The 20,779-nt window shown below is 42.0% G+C and overlaps 1 protein-coding gene across 1 annotated transcript in view; it reads right to left on the bottom strand.

Annotated features, from left to right (window-relative positions):
* The window catches only part of LOC124556384 (pancreatic triacylglycerol lipase-like), a 39,156-nt gene extending 19,174 nt beyond the window's left edge, over positions 1–19,982 (bottom strand). The window contains exon 1 of the mRNA XM_047130346.1: positions 19,722–19,982. Coding sequence (XP_046986302.1) covers positions 19,722–19,869 — 148 coding nt within the window. The 5' untranslated portion in view covers positions 19,870–19,982. The remainder of the gene's footprint in view (positions 1–19,721) is intronic.
* Between the last annotated feature and the right edge of the window lie 797 nt (positions 19,983–20,779).

The following is a 20,779-nucleotide window of genomic DNA, read 5'->3' as shown; positions in this document are numbered from 1 at the left end:
GCATTAGGCTTGTCTGCCCTCTGAGGAGTGTGTGCAGTACAGGATCCTGACCAGATAGAATTGACGGAGGACATCGAAAAAAGATTAAAGAAGGGCAGTTTTTTTCTTATTACGGCAAGAAAGGGAAGAGTTGCGGAGGTAATCAATTGGCGTGGCAATAACAAATGTTTTTTCGTTGCGGCGGGACCTTTCTTTTTACGAAATTTCCAACAACTTTCTCCAAAGTTTAATAACATTTTGTGGACTTCCAACTACAGAGAGAGAATTGACCGTCGTTACGAAGTATGACGAATGAAAGCTCGCATGGTAAGACTGAAGTGTTAGAGTTTCCACACGTGCTATTCGAGAGCGAGAGCCAAGCACTTAATTGTGAATTTTAGTGCAATCATGTAGATACAGATACTCGTGGCGAGGTATAATAAAGAATCGCTTTAAGCATTTATTTATCGATACAGTCATGCGCACATTAAAAAGTTGAATTGTTTACACCATTTTTCGTCTTCACTGACAGATTACTTCCGAAGTGCTATTGGCCTATCATCAAAGCATGACATCATACTTAGTCTAATTTTGAACAGCCTTTTATACTGAGATTCTAATACACACCAAATTTTACCCTTACAGCAAAATAACCTCTAAACATATTTAAAAAGCATACGCAGAGAAAATTTAGCTATGTTTTGTTAACTATTGGCCCTCGACATTCAGGAACCCATAACGCTTGGCTCGCTGAGGAAATATTATTGTGTCATACAATTTGGTATCTTACTCATTTTCTTTTAACTGATGTTTCTGCCGAGTTTGCCATACGGGGCTGTTTTCCCTTTGCCGAACTGCGACGTAAGTGTCCTCAGTTCAAGCGAGAACGATTTCTGTCTGTTACTTCATGAATTCCTGACCACGTTCTTACCACACTGCATCCAAAGTTTCATTTGCAGCCACAAACGTATCTGTTCCAAGATAAATTCTCTTGCTCCAAAAGCTGAACTGAAGATGTGGTCATTTATGTTAGAATGAGAGTACTACTCCCATAATAAAATTAGAAAGATTGAACGGACGAACAGAAAAAGCTGCAGCAGTAGCAATCTGTCGAAATAGCTGTGTTTATTACCTGAAATTTTGAATAATCTAATTCTGGGTTTGTTACGAATGATGGCTGACATCTAAGGCTCTCCTAAGCTACGTAGAGAGGAAGAATATCTGTCGATATGATTGTAATGCGCAGTCTACTCATTGTAGATGAATCAGATCTTACGCATTAGGTCTACAGCGCTGCCAGGCCATATATGTAATTACGGATATTCAGTCTGCGTTACTCACCGGTATCTAGTGGTTTCATTACTTAATCGTAGACTGTGCAGCAATGGCACAAATAGTTATCGACATAATATTTTTCTTATGAAGTCAGGATGAACTTTGAACCAAGTCGCGAGTGGTTTGTGATTCATTTGTTCACAAATCAAGGTACGAATACTAAAAAGATTGACCATGGCTCTTAGAGCCCATTTGAGTACCAGCAGTTTTCACAGTACAGTTTTGTTGCAAGCACACGGTATGAATGTCACCTTCCTGACACGTACATTTGATTTTCAATAATGCAAGCACAACACACACCATTCATATTTAAGAAACGGCCGTTCAAGCTCTGACACAAATCATGCGCAACACCAGAACTCGCTTGATGCAGTACCAGGGAAGGAAGATTAATTCAATCTGGGCGAGATATTTCTCACTGGTCCTGCAACACTAAGCATTCTACAGTGGCAAGGTAGACAATAGAGTTACGATTCCTTATACCTCGCCTCTAAAGTACACAGTGGAGGAGGAGGAGGAGGTGGTGGTGGTGGTGGTGGTGGTGGTGGTGGCGGCGGCGGCGGCGGCTGTTCTATTATTCCTTTCCGAAGACTCCTGATTAGTTGTAGCGACATAAAAGTGTGGTGTTCGATTAGGAAATACAATGGAGACTAAATCAGCACGGGAAAATTCTTCATCCCCGATCTAACAGACTGCGCTAACTCTGCATCGAGACGGATGGTGTTCTTGCCTGATAGTCAATAGGGTCGTAAAACGTAACCTAGAATTTCTGGGAACGCACGAGAAGGGTACTGTACAAAAACTATGTTACATCTATGTACAGGCTACAACCGTGCGAAAGAGGAACAAAATCTAATGCACTGGTGTACGCTTCCTTTTAGAAATTCTTCGACGGTGCTTAGCCACCCTCACTTTTTTTTTTGTTTGAAAGAATAAACCATGTGACCGTATTACTGCATTTGTCTTCAGTGCTACTTAGATTTCGACTTTTATGCCATTTTCGAGTTCAATACTCAAAGTTATTAGAGTATTAACACGTCATATCTGTCAAGGCAAACAAAAACAGGCAATCAAGGCTAGCACATGATTAAGATAACTATTAAAGTAATAATTATATATTAAAGTCATGTGTTAGTCTTTTTTACCTGCTTTGGACTGCCTTAACAGATATGACGTTAACACTCTAAAAAATTTCAGCATTAAAATGGTATAAAAGCCGAAATCTAGATAGTACAGAAAATAGTGATACAGAGTCAAACACTGGTTTACTCTGTCACAAAATCTTAAGTTGAAAGCATTTTCATGAAATGTAAAATGAGGCACAAAAATCGAGCCGGCGAGTAGGTCAGAGGCAGATAGGCCTGTTGGGATGCATCTGCAGTTGGAGATGACGGAAGGTCTGCGTGTAATAATTCCCTGATTAACAATTTGCCGTCCGCACGCGTCTCAAATTTATTCGCTTGGCGCCGGCAGCGCTAATTCGGATTACTTGGCTTGTCGCCGGCCGCTTGTCACCCTTCCGTTGATGACAAGCTTCAAACACGTTGACTTTTGCGCGCTTTAGTTTTTCCAGAAATCCTCTATCTTGCCGTATCGTTCCACAAATTCGAATTTTCTTTTTACGTAACTTCTCTCCAAGTTCTACACTTATAATAATTATCCATGTAGAGGTGATGCCACTTTCCATAAGGTGTCAATAATTCCATCACTGTTTTTGCTAAAGGTTGTCCAGCGCCGGAATATATATTAAATGAGGAAATGTATCCTGTTCTCGAATCACACAGCATCCGAATGAGTATGCCATATTTCGTATCTTGCGACGGATTGTAAACTTTAAAATTTAACCGTCCACGCCACGATATTCCTTCAACTGAGATGTTTTGACTTAGATTAAAAGTTTCTTTAAACTTTTTGGAAAAATAATCGGTTAAGAATTGCACTTTGAAAATCCAGTCGGCATTATCCGGTTTACTGTCGGAAAAATGTTGCGAGACATCGTTTTGCGGAATATCTGTTTCTATGAACGGTTTCGTTGACCAATAATAATCGATCCTTGTTTTTTTTAACAGTTCCGTTAATGATAGCAAGCCCAAACCATTTTCTATGTTCGGGTCCCGTAACGTCGACAAATTTGGCATTTTTTCCATAGGGACCCGGAGATACTTTAAATTTATTACTGATCCTCGGTAAATCAAAGTCTGGCCGCTATGCGCTGTCTTCTTAGTCTGATTCACCCGAATCAGTTGGCAACCGTAGCGTTCGCCGAATTGTTCTTGGACGTATTTCACTATCTTCCGACGATTCTGCTTCACTCCCATTTTTTTGATATCCAATGACTTCTTCCCATTCGGCCAAGTCGTCCGGAACGTCAGACGAGACGTCCGCGCATTCAACGTAAATAATAATAGTATCATCTCTTTCGTCTGCCATGATGAAAGTGCACAAGTACTTGTAAGAACAAAAAATCTTGACGTGTGTAACTTATTGTTACCTGAAGAGAACAACAGAAGGCAGAAGATACTCAAGTGCTGTCGCCGGCCACTGCGCGATACTATGCACACGACACCACTGTAGTGGCGCCGGACGGCATCGTGTTAATAGAACCAGTCCGAAATACTGCCTTATGGATTGGGTTTTGCATCAGCTCAAGGTCAGTTAATTATCTAATTCCTTTCCTTACTGTCATAAGGACTAAACACTTCCGACACGCTTACCTTCTCGACCAGCCCGTATGGCTCAGCACAAGTTACTACTTCCTACGAGGCGGTAGCAAAAGCTGCCGAAATAGTAAAATTACTTTCTCACTCTCATTCTGCACCATCGGCTTCCAAGCAGTCTGCTTGCGAGTGAATACAGCGATCCTAGAGTTATTGCCACTTTTGAAATGCATCTCTTAGATCTTTGTTAATGTGTTAAGCACCCTCTGCGGTTCAGTTTTAATCTGTTCCCCTGGTTATAATCCTCGCCCCCCCCCCCCCCACCTACATTTAATTTTAATTTTGATAAAGACGAGCAGAAGTACTGTGATTATGGTCATTTTTGAACTGTGGTCTCGAGTTTAATTAAAGAAATCCTTAATCTCGAGTGTATGCAGTCGTGTATTGTCTTGAGTATCCAGTCATTCGTGCGCCACTTCTGAAAACCTTTCTTATTTTTTTCCTCTCTCAAACATCGTAGAATACCGTGGTGGAACTCTCTGATGACCGTCTGGCCAGAAGGGACAAACTTTTTGAAGAATCCCTCAAGGAAATCGTTAAGCACTGAATGTTGCTCCGAACTTTTTTTCATTCTACTTAGAGGGACTATTCAACTGTGAATAATGCTGCTTAGTTTCAGAATCAGCCATAAATTAACTTTCGTCAGCAGTGACAACTTGAGAAAGTTTGAATCATCTTGAATCAGTTATTAAAGTTCCTTGCAGAGTTTCGTGCAACGTCGGTTCTCATCGTCTTGAAGTCGTGGCACAACCTTCGCCGAAGTCTTCCAAACGTTCAATTCTGACATTACATTCACGTATATCGTGGCCTATTCTCAAGACGTTGCGAAGGTCCGTTAAGGTCTGCCATTTATGAAGAATCAGCTGTCACTATCTGAACTTTTATGGTCTAATGCCAGTTTACAGCCGACCGGAACGCTCGTCGTCACCCGTATATATTCGCCAGTTATCGAAATGCATATGCCTGTCAAGTCTGTATGAAAGCGCTGTCTCCATAGGCTTGCTCCATTCGGTACGTTCCTGCATCTATTTTACCAAGTTTAAGTTTCAAAGTTTATACAGACTCGCTGCTCTTTCAGTTAACCCATCGTAAAAACTGCGAACTCACGAAAAGAATGAAAATACGTTCACCGGAACAAACCACAAAGCTCCACAACGGCCCATCTACGCACTCTTAAGGAGGGGGGGGGGGGGGGGTGTAGGACGTCAAACAGGCCGACTTGGAGCAAGAGAAGCACCACAGGACATATTTTACAAATAAATTTAGGTAACTGTCAGTATGACCTGGAAGAATAAAGGATTCACACTAATGGCAGTAGAAGTTCAAAACCAAAAATTTTTTTACATGTGAAACTTCATTTTTTTCCACTTACTATTGGCTGCATTTGTTGCTATAGGTACACTTTTCTTCATAAGAGATTCGATGAATTTTACACAGAATACAAACCATACTTACAGGTGTATGAAAGTCCAGAATTTATTTATGAAAAAATTAAGGATCAGTTACATTTTAAACTTCATGTTTAAATAATTCAAGGATCTCTTACTTATGAAGAACAGTGCACCTATAGCAACAAATGCAGCTAATAGTAAGTGAAAAAAATGATAAAAATTCACATGTAAAATATTATTTTGTCACGTTTTTGAACTTCCACTGCTATGAGTGTGAATCCTTCCTGGTCATGCAGACAGATTGTTATGAATTTATTCGTAGAAGTATAGACGGTGGAAATTAAAATGTCCTGTGGTGCCTCTCCTGCTCGAAATTGGCCCGTTTGACGTCCTACCTCCCTTTAAACATTCGAATTTCGGGAACACTGATAATATCTCTTATCACAGGAATAAATGACAGGAATACTATTTCCATTTGCGAAGCAAATACAGAGTAAACGATGGGCCTGCTTCAGCTTATATGCCATAACACGCTCCGAATACGAAGCATGAGAGTGCACAATAGAAATTGTCTCCTTCGCACTTCTGAGTTGGCCATTTTAACAGCCTGAAACACTGGGTAGCGCCGAAAACTTAATGGTAAGCCTTCCCTTGCTGGCCGCGAACTCCTAGGTTTCATTTAGTGAGGGCGCCATTAGAACGAACTGTTGACAACGGGTAAGTATTTCAAACCACCTGCAGTTCAATGTCCAGCTCTAAAATACACACAAGTCCCACAGGACGCACTTAAATAGACGCGTTTCATCACTGTTTACCGTCGTCTAGCTTCTACATTCTCAGTTGGGCGCGAATTATATACAATTCGCTTCCTGACTGTCACACCAAGCAACGGGCAATTTACTTTATCTGCTACTTAAATAACAGCAACGTAAGATGAACAATAGACCAAGAGTTATGGAACGCATTCTAATTAAATCGAGCAATGCTGACAACAGGAAAACGCGACAAAATGAGTTCTGCTATTTGGACAGCAAATTAAACAAGGATGGCCGAAGTAGAGAGGATATAAAGTGCGCACTGGAAATGACAAAAGCGGTTCTGAAAAGGTAAATGTTGAAACTTCCTGACAGATGAAAACTGTGTTCCGGATCGAGACTAACCTTCGCCTTTGGCTCGCAAGTGCTCTACAAATCTTAGCCACTCAAGCCGACTCACGATCAGTCCTCATAACTAATTCCGCCAGTACCTTGTCTCCTACCTTGCAAGTTTCACAGAAGCTCTCCTGCAGACAAAATGGCAGAACTAGCACTCCTTAGGTAGCTCAGATGGCACAGCACTTGCCCGCGAAAGGCAAAGGTCCCGAGTTAGAGTGTCGGTCCAACACAGTTTTAATCTGCCATTAAGTTTCATATCAGCGCACACTCCGCTGCTGAGTGAATATTCAGTCTGGAAGGTAAATGCTTTAACAACGAATTTAAATTTAAGTGTTATAACGTCTTGAGGGTATTTGTCTTCATTTTAGTCCTGCACGGAAATTTAACTTTCACCAATGACAGTTCGAACAAAACAGACATGAAGTGGGCATTATACCACCCACATCTACGTAATTGTTTTTACTCCTTAGATAATTAGATGTTTATGTACCATAAAGTTCAGAATTAACGCGACAAGTTCACCAAACACATTTAAAACAATTTAAGTCGTATAAAACGTCCGTCCATGTAGGAGATTTGGTACGGCAGTTAAGCTGCGTGATGGTGAATTTTCTGCTAAGGCCCAAACGTTGCCACGGATTATGTTTAATAACTATTCGTGTAACAAGCTGCGGTCGTTCATTACAGGCGGTGTTAATGAAGAAGAGCTCGGATAATTTGCCTTGGGTAATTAAGGAAGTGCGAACTAGACGCCATGTTACTTCCGCGATCCGCAAGATCCCGGGAAGCTGTGTTATCTCTGAGCTGCGCGCTCGTATCAGCCGAGAGGCTGCGGCCACAAAATCGTGCCGAGTCGGGGTTCCGCCCACAACTTCACAGTATCCGACGTAGTGAAAACGTCTCCGCAACCGACTACTCTTGTCCTATTCTGAACTTTTTTACTCAGCGGGAACTTACAGCTCGCTTGTTTCCTTGGGTACCAACATTTCACTGCTTTGCATATTTCGCGAATATGAACAGGCAGTGATATTTATTTACTCAAAGAGAATTTCGTGCCGAAAAGGGAGGTGGTGTTGAACGTATTCACAGTCTAAACATTACAATGTAACAGGTGCCGTCAGGTGTGAATGTTATCTCACACTTTCGAGCTACTGGACGAATTCTTATTTACAGAAGTATGGAGGAAAAAAAAAAAACTGGTAGAGGTCAACCTCAGGGAAAAGCAGTTTGGGTTCCAGAGAAACGTAGGAACACGACTTACCTTAGGACAACCTACGAAGTTGTATGTTTAGATTTAGAGAAAGCTTCTGACAATGTTGACGCAAATTACTCAAATTCAGAACGTAGGAAGGATAAAATACAGAGAGCGAATCGTTATGTACTAACTTTTACAGAACTACACTGTAATTATGAGTCGAAGGACATGAAACAGTTATTTAAGAGGGGGGGGGGGGGGGGGGGGGTGTGCGCGCGCTGAGTCTTGGGCTATCCTAGTGTTACTGGATCTGTATATTAACCTTTCAAGTATCAGTGGTTTCCACCCGAAACCACTTTTTTTTTTAGTATCTATGCCTTTAGCATGAAATCACCAATGCCCTTTGAGTTTAAAGAGACGCCTAATCGTACAGTGAGGTACTTCTACGAAAGTAGTGCGTTGTAGCAGTCACGCACAGCGTTCAAAGCAACAGTCGGCGCGGAGGTTGTTCTACTTTATTGTGACCCTTTTTTTTATTGTAGGGATCAGTTTGAGGAGATCACTAACAGTGAAAGTAAGTAGATATAAAATTACAGCAACGTAAATTTGAGTTATATCCCTGCTGTTATAATCAATTTCGAAATGAAACCAATGAAGCATTATGTTCTTTTGAAATGAATTTATTAAATTTTAGGCCCTCTTGCTTGTTATTCAGCACTAATTTTTTAAAGGCATGAAGAGTTCATAGAAATTTCCAGATGTGGGATTGTGTATAGGAAAATTTGCTTTCAGATATATCATACGATATGATTGGTGACTGAAAACTATCCCAATGGTACCAAAATGAAACCACCTGCTTAAATCAACTGACTTTAAACCAGTGTATTGTAGTATTCTTTGCTTACTACAATAATACAGGCTACTTTTGCGAAGAAAATTTAAAATTACATTTTTCTCATTGTTAGGACTAAGGGTACAAAGAAAAAAAAAAAGGAAACTGAGGAGAAATTTGGGAAAGAAATTAAAGTTTAGGAGACGAAATAGTAACAGATTTGCAGTGAATTAAGTCACTCTTAAAAGGACTTCGAAGAGGATTTTAAATGAATGAACAGATTCTTAGAAATAAGATGTCCACAAACAAAAAACAATATAACGAAGACTAATTAAATCAGGCAGTTTTGAGGCAATTAGATCAGGAATTCAGACACTAGTGATTTTATGCATATAGATTGAAGCGGCGAATGGAAACTTATCAAGGTCAGCAGTTCTGTTCGCGTAAGGGGAATTTAAAGAAGACTGGGGCGGCGGCGAGGATTTGGATCGAGGAGAGACGCGTGCCAGGGTAATCTGTGCAGTTGTGTAAACCGCTGTGCCAAGGTGGGTTAGTGGCTAACGCTCCTGCCCCTAAGCAGGAGACCCAGGTTCGATTCCTGGCTTTGGTACAAATTTACCCTCGCCGCTTCAGTCTATGTACTTAAAATCATATATGCATGAGACCAGTAGTGTCTCTGAAATTGTGTCGTTTCATTTTACTAAACAGTGAGTTTCACTATTTGGGCAGCAAAGTAATGATGGCCGAAGTACAGAGGATACAAAATGGAGACTGGCTATAGCAAGAATAGCATTTTCAGAAAGATGAACTCGTTAGCATGAAATACAAATTTAAGTGTTTGAAAGTGTTTTCTGAAGGTGGTGTGCGTCCAGGTGTGGATGACATGCAGTTCGAACGACAGAATGGAAGCTTTTGATATGTGGTGCTACGGAAGAATGCTGAAGATCAGATGACTACATCGATTAAAGGACAAAGTTATGAGTACAACTAGGAAAATTTATGCCACAACTTGACCAAAAGAAGGTATCTGTTGGCAGAACGCATCCTGAAGCATGCAGATAGCGTCAGTTTGATACTGGAGGGAAGAGTGGGAGGTAAATATTGCAGAGGCTGACAAAGGGATGAATATGGTAAGCTGGTTCAAATGGATGTAGGTTGCAGTATCTATTTAGAGATGAAGCTTGCAGAGGATAGTCTAGCTTGAAGAGCTACGTCAAACCCCTCTTCGGACTGAAGACTCCAGCGACATCATACGTTTCTTATGGCGTCACGTGCCCACAAGGTCGCCAAGCCGCATTCCGTTTCGCGGTGAACACTGTTCAATGTTTCGGAGCATCTGTGTGTTTTCCGTTTTTCCCCCACTTCATTTTCAGGTAAATACATGTACTCACGTAACGTGTGAACATAAGGTAAGGTTAGCACGCTTGTGGAAGAAAACGAACACCCTCCACTGAAGGAGCTCTTACATAAATTACTGATGGTGGAGACTTAGCAGATCCGCGAGCGGTTAAATAGTGATGCCTATGAAACGGGATATGAGCAGCTAACTGACGTGCATGTGGGGAACGAAGTGTGTCCGGTATATCTTCCATCGAGGAACCCCGTTATCAGGCGCAAAGAGGCGCTAAAATGCGTTTATCGATTATTGGAATACGCAGAACAATTCGTTTGATTACACCGGTGTTCTGAGTCCCCCGAAAATGAGAACCAGTCAAGAGAAAGTGATCTAAACACAGAAAAAACTTTTCGATTAGTCCAAAATGGACGCAAAGCGAGTTACACAAAACAAGTGTGTTAAGTAATTCTGTAAAAATGTTACCGATTTCTGTAGAGTAACTATAATGTCCTTTAGCCAAGTTGTGGCGTAAACTTACTTTAACCCAGTTTGAATCCTTACCTCATCCATTATTCGACGTACCCATCTGATCTTTTGCCGGCCGAAGTGGCCGAGCGGTTCTAGGCGCTACAGTCTGGAACCGTGCGACCGCGACGGTCGCAGGTTCGAATCCTGCCTCGGGCATGGATGTGTGTGTTGTCCTTAGGTTAGTTAGGTTTAAGTAGTTCTAAGTTCTAGGGGACTGATGACCTCCGATGTTAAGTCCCATAGTGCTCAGAGCCATTTGAACCATCTGATCTTTACACAGTGGGCTTTCAAATGTAACATGTGGCATGTTTGGTAAATGCAGTGTGTATTTTGCAGCATCCATGTTTCTGTATCTAAATCAATACTCTGCAACTCAAAATATGGCCGAGGGTACTTCATGTACTCTCGTCACTTTCCTTTTCCTGTTCCGCGAATGGTTCGCGGGTAGAAATATTGTTGGTATCCTCCGTGTGAGCTCTAATACCGGCAGTTTCACGTCAATGATCTTTTCGCGAGGTACACTCAAGAGGGGGCAATATATTGGTGGACTCTTATAGGGGCGTACAGTCGCTAAACTAACAGTAAACCATACCGCGATGCAGAACTCATCCCTTGCCGCAACTATCACTCGATTTGACAGGGGTATCTGTATGGCGCTTTCGTAGAGGCTACCTCGGGTAGCTCAGTTTGGGTTCCAGAGGAAGTGTAAGGAACACGTAAGCAAATACTGCCCCTGCGACTTATCTAAGAAGGCGAGAAAAGGCACATTACGTTTACAGCATTTGTAGATTTATAGGAACTTTTTGAAATATTGACTGGAACACACTTTTTGCTCTTATGAAGAAAGCAGAGGTAAAACAGGAAGAGAGAGGGTGCCATGAAAGGGCGCCAGTAGTTGACAAGGGGGTGAGAGGGTTGTAGCCTATCTCCGACATACTTCAGTTTGTACATCGGGCAAGCTATGAAGGAAACCAAGGAGAAATTTGGAAAGGGAAAGTTCAGGGAGAAGAGAAGTAAAAACTTTGCTGTTTTCTCTGGAATCCGTGCACTCTCGGATCCGCATTAACCCGGATAATTGGGAGCTTGCTGTATTGAACTTTTCATTAGTCCTACGACTAGAATTTCAAATTACGTGTGACGATACCAGGGTTCCAGAACTCTGACTCTTAACCAGGTTGGCGACCAATGTGATTCACTTATCGCGAACAGTGCGAGAGAGGTAAGAACGGTACTACCTCAGATTTCTTATGCTGTAGATGCTACCTATTTCTGGACGGGTTATTGTTCACAGCGCTGAAGGCTACGCTGTATCACATTCCGTGGGAGTCCGCCAGTAAAAGAAAGCTGTGTTGGTGACTTGGCAGCGCTCTTTGAATGAGCCAGCACATTTCGCGGCTATACGGAGTCGACTGCGTACACACGTATGTGTACTACCGACACACCCGTAGTAGTAGTAGTAGTAGTAGTAGTAGTAGGAGGAGGGGGGGGGGGAGGGTTGTCCCTGTGCAGTACAGACCAAATGTTAAGCGATCGTAAGTAAAAACTGAAATTTTTAAAAAGGTCAATTTATTCTTTATTGTAATTCCGTCACAGTTGCGTTTTATTAAGCTGGCGACTAGTTTCGAACTACCAAGTTAATTTTCATGCCAGGCCTTCTAGAACTGCACTAGTACTGCTTGATTAGGCGATAATCAATTCACACACAGGTAAGACACGATCTGTTTTACCTATGTGTTAGTTTATTGTCGCCTAACCAAGCGTTATTATTTCAGCGTTAATAGGCCTGGCTTGAAAATGATCTTTGTAGTTTTAAACTAGTCGCCAGCTTCATAAAGGTCAACTGTGACTGAATTATAATAAAGAATTTGCTATCCAAGTTGATGGTGCTTCTCTGAATTCATGTCGGAAATATGCAGGTCGTAATTTACTTTAATTTGTAATATTCTCGAACTTCCATTACCAGTTTCAGCATACATAACAGTCCTGCGAAACATGCTGACACGCCATCTCCCGTCGTGGTATTTTTTCACATTTTCTAGAAGTCACACTTTGGTTGAGTTAAGGGACCAAACAACGACGTCACAGGACAGTCTATATGGGGATAATGACAGCCAGGAAATTTATCTAATAGTGACAGTATGCAGGAGTGGTAAAATCGGGGCACTGAAAACGATACTGGTGCTGCAGGAGAAATAATTGCGTGAGAGAAGTGTATGGCCAGAGCAGACTAAGGTCCACCAGAGCTCATCTGCGGCGAGACACGACTCGTCATGTCTGACCCTGATACAGCGGTCAGCCAGAAACGGAATAAATAAGGTATGGCCCAATGAAAATAAACGAATTTAACAATACCGATTGAACGTTGCATATGCAGCTTTGGGATAACGTGGTGAGTCATCTAGGCAGCGGAAACATGCTTCATTACCTCCCCATGTAAGATCTGAATTTGTGCCCTCAGCAGGCAAGGTGACGTCCAAGATCCGATGTTCATCAAATTCCTCGAAGGCGGGGGGAAAAGAAAACCGTGACTTGTACTGTTAGACACTGTAGCCTGTACAAGTCCAGCAAGAGCGCACTGCCTGGGCTGCTCCACGGTAACACGCTACCACACGTGTCAATAGTCACACAAGGTGTAAGGGCCCAAGTTAAAGTGCGAGCAGCTTCAGCATCCGCACTGTAGTCCAGACATCACCCTGAGACTTCTGTATGTTTCCTCTTCTAAGAAAGCATATGAAAGGGAACGCTTCAACTCCGACCAAAAACTGAAGGACACAGTGGAGGACTGGCTCCTGTCACAGCTATAGCGCTTCTGGAAACAGGGAATCCTTCAGCTCATGAAACAGTGAGTTTCTGCTCAGGCCTGTGACAATTACTTTTGAATGTAGACATCGATTCTGCGCAGTTCTGTGTCTTACACTTTTCAACACCGCTCATAATTCCTTTCAGGCGGGTGGAGAGGAGATCTGTAATAGTAGAACTGAGATGGCTAAAAATGCAATGAACACCACTAGGACCAACAAGGAAAAGTGAAGACTGGAAATGGGAAACGTTAAAAGTGCAAAAATTGCACTTTTTTCCCTGTAAACCACTGATGTTCCATGGCTAATACCTTGAGGAGGATTGGAAGAACCAAAGAAGCCTCCTTGTACTTCAAAATATCTCCACTACATATAGCAGTAAGTTACTTTGTTCGTGACATGAGGAACGCTGGATGTGCCAAGTGTGGTAGACCGCTGTGGTAAACATTTTATAATCTGCTTCTCACTAGCTTTTCTACGACAAACAAGCAATAGTAAATTTTACTTAATTTCCGTTATTTTCAACATTAATATATTATGTCCAGTGCTTCATAATGGAAAACAGAGGTAGCGCAGTGGTTTGCACACTGGACTCGCATTCGAGAGGACGACGGTTCAAACCCGCGTCCGGCCGTTCTGATCTAGGTTTTACGTGATTTCCCTGAATAGCTTCAGGAAAATGCCGAGATGTTTCCTTCGAAGGGCACGGCCGGCTTCCTTTCCCGTCCTTCCCTAATCCAAGCTTGCGCTCCGTCTCCAATGCCCTCGTTGTCGAAGGGGCGTTAAGCAATCTCTTCCTCCATGATGGATTTTTGTCCAACTCCTGTGTATTTATTGTCCATTTCGTAAACAGAATTGCTACAAGACCGAATTTAAGCTACCATATAACCACGAAAGATGCCCAAAACATTCTGCGTCTGGTATTCGTATACTTGTTGCAGCTTATTCTTGTCAGGAGTTCACTGATTGCAAAAGTGAAACCACCACGCATCCTCGCAGTCTTATTCGTGCACACTAATTATTCAGTTACATTGCGCCAGAGATTTGAGCGTCCAGTTCTCGTCCCCTGTGTAACAACTGGTCACGCGCGACAAATCGCTGAAGAATGCCCATTGCCTGGTCGTTTTGTCTGGCGTAAGCTAACCGGAGAAGCAAACCATTTACTTGGTCAGCCCGGCAGCACGGGCTTGTTTACGCCCGAGAAACGCGGAAGGGAGGTAGCTACTGAGTACACTCCCCACTCCTGCAAGTGGAGCACGGCCAATCCCCCCCACACCTCTGTACACTATGCCATGCTTAGCACAATTAAACGATGACCAGCACTTATCCTACACTACTCCATGCACACTGCGTCTGAAGATATTCACACCGTGCTGTGCATTAATCTATGTTTCATCTGAATAAACCACTGGCCACTAATTCTGATACTTCACGCCATAGCAAAAATCTATGGGATATGCCTTGTAAATAATAGATTTCAGCTATGAGTATTCAATGAACTGTGGATGAAGCCCGACCAACAGGCACTGCATACATTGATCAAAAATTATAGTGCATTGAGAATGGGTAGTTTCTAGCTGAATTATAGATCTTCCAATAAAATTTCGAAAGGACGACTGATAGCTGAACTCTTATTTAGAAGTCAGTATAACAGTCGCTGCGTGCAACAGCCTCTGAATGGAGGGTAACCTTATGAGATATGCTTTTTTTTTTTTAAGCGCTGCCCCGTTCGCACACGATGACTTATTCCGGCACCATTCAAAAGCAGTCCACATGAACAGTCCAATTTATCTCAGTTTCTCTGCCAGCTACCGATGAAGTCCACTTCTGTGCTACAATAATTTTCGAGCTCTCGAAAATTTTATTTTTTGTATTATTCGTATGACAAAAATTTCAGCATATTTATTCATATCATCAATGTGATATTTAGGATGTGCATTTTCTTCATTGGGGCAGACACATGAATCTTACTCCAATCAGCATAGTGTCCTCCGTGCTGCAAATAGTACACCATTTATGTACTCAACTTTCACTTTTTGCGCGCGTGTCCCATTACCTGTTTCATCAGTATTATCATTCTGTTAGCAAATTTGATGACGTTAACGGAAAGCCGGTGCGGATGTCCGCCAAGTCACTTTCCGCGATCACCTTCCGCGCTTGCAGTGCGAGGTAACAGCGCGCTACTTTGAACTAGAAAGTAGGCACGTGACCGACTTCTCGTTACGACCGGCACTAAGGTAGCTTTATTGACTAACAAAAGTTAACTCACTATCAATTGTTTTATTGTTTTAGTCTGCGTAGTCCAACGTAATCTATTTTTACTAGTTCATTCTCACAAGACGTGAGTAGCTGTTTCGATGGAAGTCTCTAGACAGTGCACGACTTCTGATATTCATTTGTTTCCAGTCGCTAACAACCTTAACTTCCAATACGATGTGCAAAGATGGTCTTCATTGAACGTGTGAAGTTTTAAGCATTTGGAGCGATTACATATTACATTTATGATATATGTAGGCCTATTCCCGAAAGGAGTATCTACTTTTGTGGTTACAATCATTAGAGTAATGTGATAATTTTAAACACTTTTCCAATTCAAACATTAGATGGGGAAGAATCTGGTGAGGTGGTTCATAGGCACACGTTCACATTATAGAAAATTTTGTGACTGGTGCAATAACTACATGTACTGTAAGGCACTGAAATTATGATTTATCGCAAAAAAATATAGAAAAGATCTAGATGAAACTTTATCCTAGCAATTATCACTACTTTAATAATTTACTTTTATTTAAATTTCAGCAATATTAACTATATTACGGGTTTACTATTTAAATTACTAGATCGTACGTTCCAGGAAGCGTCATGCAACATTATTTCCATATATCTGGTGAAAGGACACACTGAGGTTTATCGACACTCTTTCCGCGCGTCATTCGCAAATACAAGGAAGCGGAGAGATGTTAGTGGTACCAGACATACCATTGGCGTGCATGAAAACTTACTGTGAATTGCAGACGACACCTGTAGAAAAATCAGAATCCCATGCAAAGTTAGAAAGCAGAATTTCTTAACTACTTCGGCAGCCAATCAATTAGTTACGACCTAAATTACTTAACACTTTAAATATCGCATAATGAAATATTTCAAGACCGTATCTGTAACGCAAATTAGCTGCTTTAATAATCAAACTTCATGTATTCCTAGAATTGACATGTTAATCTAATTTCAGGAGGTAAAATTTGCCAACAATCATGCGCAAAATGACACACATCAAAAGACTATAACTGTACAAAACCAGACGATTTATGAATCTTCAGCTGACAATCGTTTGCTTGTTTTAGAAACTTAGCACCTCTCAGTGCATTTGAAAGAGCTTATTTGTGCCAGTCGCTGGTTCCCTGCAACTACAACCCCTTTTGTTCATATAACAGTTAAATAGCCGTCCAATTGCAAGTTTCAAGTAAGTACGAATCTTCAAGCTTACGAAGAAAACGCCAGTTTTAAAATTCCAGTGTTAACTTTGGCCTTCTCATTCGGCCAGCCGCAATAATGGTGCACGTGCTTCTTAGCTTCTCTTTACGAGTGCCACCCACGGCTCTTCGTTGTAAAGCTATTTTAAAACTCTTGCGTACCGGCAGTAAAACGGACTGGAAGGAAGATTACCGTTTAACGCCCCGTTGACGACTACGTCATTAGAGACTAAGTACAAGCTCGGATTGGGGAAGGAATTCGTCCGTGTCCTGTAGTGTGTGTGTGTGTGTGTGTGTGTGTGTGTGTGTGTGTGTGTAGAATTCTGCGCAAGATCCAGTTGGTATACCCAGTTCCCGAAAGTGTCCTTTAACTAAGGAGTAATTAAGAGCTAACCACTTAGATGTCAACTGAAGAGACATTTACGCTGTCTACCCTGTGTAGTCAGTTTTCACAAATATCTGACAGACAGCCCATAACTCGTGCTTGTCTGAGCCTTAACATCGTTATCTCGCCCATATTGCCTAACATCTCCCCACCAAGCACTCGCTACGAGTGAAACGTGTACCTAGGTTGGGGAGTTTCGGGTGTTCGTAACTACCTGAGCTACTAACCAACAGCACACCAGCATAGACTTCAGTTCTTCGAAACAATTCAGCGTCCAACAAGTGCGAAAGTTTAGCACGTAAACCAATGAACGTAACCCTCACCTCGCTAGTCCAATTTAAATTTCCAGTTGTAGTGTGGTCATGACTAAAAAATGACTACTATGCTGCCGTTAGCTGTCTTGATCATTTCATTTGTCTTAATCTGCCAGCTGTCAGTAGCTTCAGTGATCTACATTGCTGAGATGTTTTAGATTACTTACTCCTTGAATTATTAGCAAATTTTTTTTAAGAATGTGATAAAGGCATTAATTGAAAATATTTCCTCAAAATTTTGAAGTATAAATTACATGATTAGAACACGATATTTACTATAGTTGGCATGAAGTGCCCCCACCGCTGTTGATACTGCTAGGGTTAATTAACACTCACGTCAGGTGCGTCCCTCGATGCCGTGGAACAGTTATCGATCGCTCGCCTAGTAGTGCGATATCGATCGAATCTAGTCTAACTCCGTTTAGTACATGTTTGATTGGAGTAAACTGCACAACCTATCAGCTGACAGATGGCGGGAACAAACAAATCACCCTGGGTGTCACAACGGAGGATGGGCACTGTTATCTAATACTGGTGTTATCATAGCCGTTTCCGAGCAAGAAACGCAGCGTCATGGGATACATTTCGCTGGCGTACGCCTGACAAATTACGGAAATAGCGTTAACAGTGACGCTCATGTCTACAGTATTCGTCAACTGGTGAAGAGCAAGACAAATTTTGCCTTGCCACTAATACCTTCCAATCAGTTACGTGAAGGACGTCAACAATACAGTTCCATTCATCGTTCATAATTCACCATCCTACATTGCTTTCATTCATGCAAAATCCATCTGAAGGTACAAGCAAGAAACACTGTACTAGCTCTCAAAAACATATAGTAGTTACTACAGTAAATATATTCTTTCTTGCGTTTAATGTAAACAGCTCTAAGGAAAATCAAATATGCGTACTACTCCTTGCAACTTTATAGTATTATTAATGCAAACTTTGCTATGGCAAACAACGTAACACACATTCAGGCAATGCATTTGAGCCATCTAAAATTCTAAAGGAAACACTCCACTGTTACTGCGTGAAAGATGAAGCTCGTGAATTTCCTCGTTGCTATTTCAGAAGATTTAACTCCCACTAATAACGGAAAAATTCTTTCAAAAGGCTTAGTCTCTGTCACGTAGCTAATTATGAACAATGCTTCAGTTCAAACCTCAGTACGGAGGCACGTACGTTCCATACTCTTTACTGACATGAACACAGTGACAGCCGAAACTAGTCACCCCACCGAGTGACGTTTCTTAAGAGCGCAGCTTCAGTTACCTTCCTAAATAGCCAACAATACACAACCGTGTGATGTAACCGTTTAATATATAGGACAGAGGCCAAAATTCAGGGCCAGGACTTGGCGGTAGCGGTAAGGTGGCGTGACGCGCCGCTTTTATCCCGAGGTGTAACACCACGCCGACGCCGGCTACGTCACGAGCCGCGGTCAGGCCACTCGCTACCGCTACACCACGCAACCTGCCGCACTTCCTATTGGCTTACGTCCGCATGGTCCGATGTGACGTCACGAGAAACCTGCCGTCGCCCGAGCTGCCGCAAGCGCGGCCCGGCGTCCGAAAAAGCCACCGGCGCTTGGCTCGTTTTCACGTGTTAAGTACCGAAGGAGTAATAGGCACATCGAGGTTTAATCACGGCCAATGTCGAGATCACGCTCTACTCTACAAAATCCCCAAGTTCACAAGCGGAAAACTTATCTGCACAACGTGCAACAACTAAATTCCCCTAATAGCCTTACCTTTCCATTCTTGTTAGATTATGGTATATATCGCACAGGAAATAAGTACCTGTCTCACAAGTATGTGCATATACTGCGTTCGGGAGATTAATTACATGAAACTGGCCCTAAACATCCACGGTCTCTATAAATAAAGGTTAACTTTTTTACATATTACTGAAATGAAATTACGCGACATGCGAGACATTTGTCTATGTTATTGACTGCAGTTTTGTCTTCTCTGAGGATATCTGTTTTTTCAGGCAAGCAGGACTCTTACTGTTTTTGATTCGCTTTTGAACTTGCGTACTGTTTTGTTTAGAGCTGCCTTCACGCCACCTACAATATTGACGCGCTACTTTCAAAACAAGCGTTACATGCATCACGAAGTACGCAAACTCTTCTCCCACTAATCATTGAATAATGTTCAACAACATAGTTTTACGAAAGATCAGATGAATTACGAAAGATTACGCACACTCAGAAGCCTTTTTGTATTACTACACAATGTTTTTTTTTCCCCCCTGAATATACTGGTTAAAAGCAGTTTCTTACCTCCCTGGATGGTCTCCGTGCTTGACAGTGGAGGAGCGGGGGTGAATGCAGTCGGTTCAGGCTCGAGGTACCTAGTATTCATCATTACTAACATAGCAGTCTGCAGAACTACCCGTGACGATAATACAATCGGGAACAACGACATCATGAAGACTTCTGCTACGGTACTCAAAAACAAAACTCCTAACTTGCAGCCGCTGCGGCAAAAACAGCGCGAAAAAATGAGAGCAACGCGTGCTATCAGCGAGAGCAGGCGCAGACGCACACGACCGCGGCCCGCGTGGCGACAGACTGAGGTGAAGTACACAGGTGCCTAACTGCCTATCCTCGCGCCCCGCGCCCCTAGCGACTGCCAGGCCAACTACAATTGCAAGGCCGCTGCAGCGTTGCCCAAGGGCTGGATGCTGCTGCAAAATCCCTCGGGATGGGCGCCTATAAACCCCGTAACATGTTACGTATTTGTATTACCAGTTCTATGACCTCTTAGCTGTAACCGATCAGTAAGACAATTTATTTGTGTTCTAGTAAATCTACACTGAAAAGCATTTAGCATATTTATTTGTCTTCATTGATGATCCATCACCTAGCTAACTAAATTGGCCGTTTTTTTATACAGTTCATTTTGAAACAAGTTGTGCAAAAGAACATACATTTTTGCTGTCAGTTCTTACAACACGTCATATACAGGGTGTCCGACTTCTCTTCACTACCCCAAATAACTTTTTTGTCCAGAAGCAAAATTTAAAAAATGTATCAAACAAATGTTGCTTAGTTACCGTTGGGGCATTGACCAGCATGAGTGCTTTATTTGTAACATCGTTCGTTACGGAGAGATGAGCAGCAGTACGCCTTTTTAATTAACATTTTACATTTTTCATTCGGTAATACACTTTCTTTCTTCAACACATGTTCAAAAACTTATCACAGAGTATTATTCATGTAAACATGAAATTATTAAAAACATAACACGAAACTGACTTTGACTCCCCTGCACCAGCTCTTTGTGCAAGTACTCGGGATAACGTAACGCGCCCCCTTGCTGGGGTTGCAATAACAAA

This window comes from Schistocerca americana, chromosome X, assembly GCF_021461395.2.
Source record: "Schistocerca americana isolate TAMUIC-IGC-003095 chromosome X, iqSchAmer2.1, whole genome shotgun sequence".
In the NCBI taxonomy this organism is placed as follows: Eukaryota; Metazoa; Arthropoda; class Insecta; order Orthoptera; family Acrididae; genus Schistocerca; species Schistocerca americana.
The sequence above is the reverse complement of the archived record's forward strand: the minus strand, read 5'-3'. Positions and strand labels throughout refer to the sequence as shown.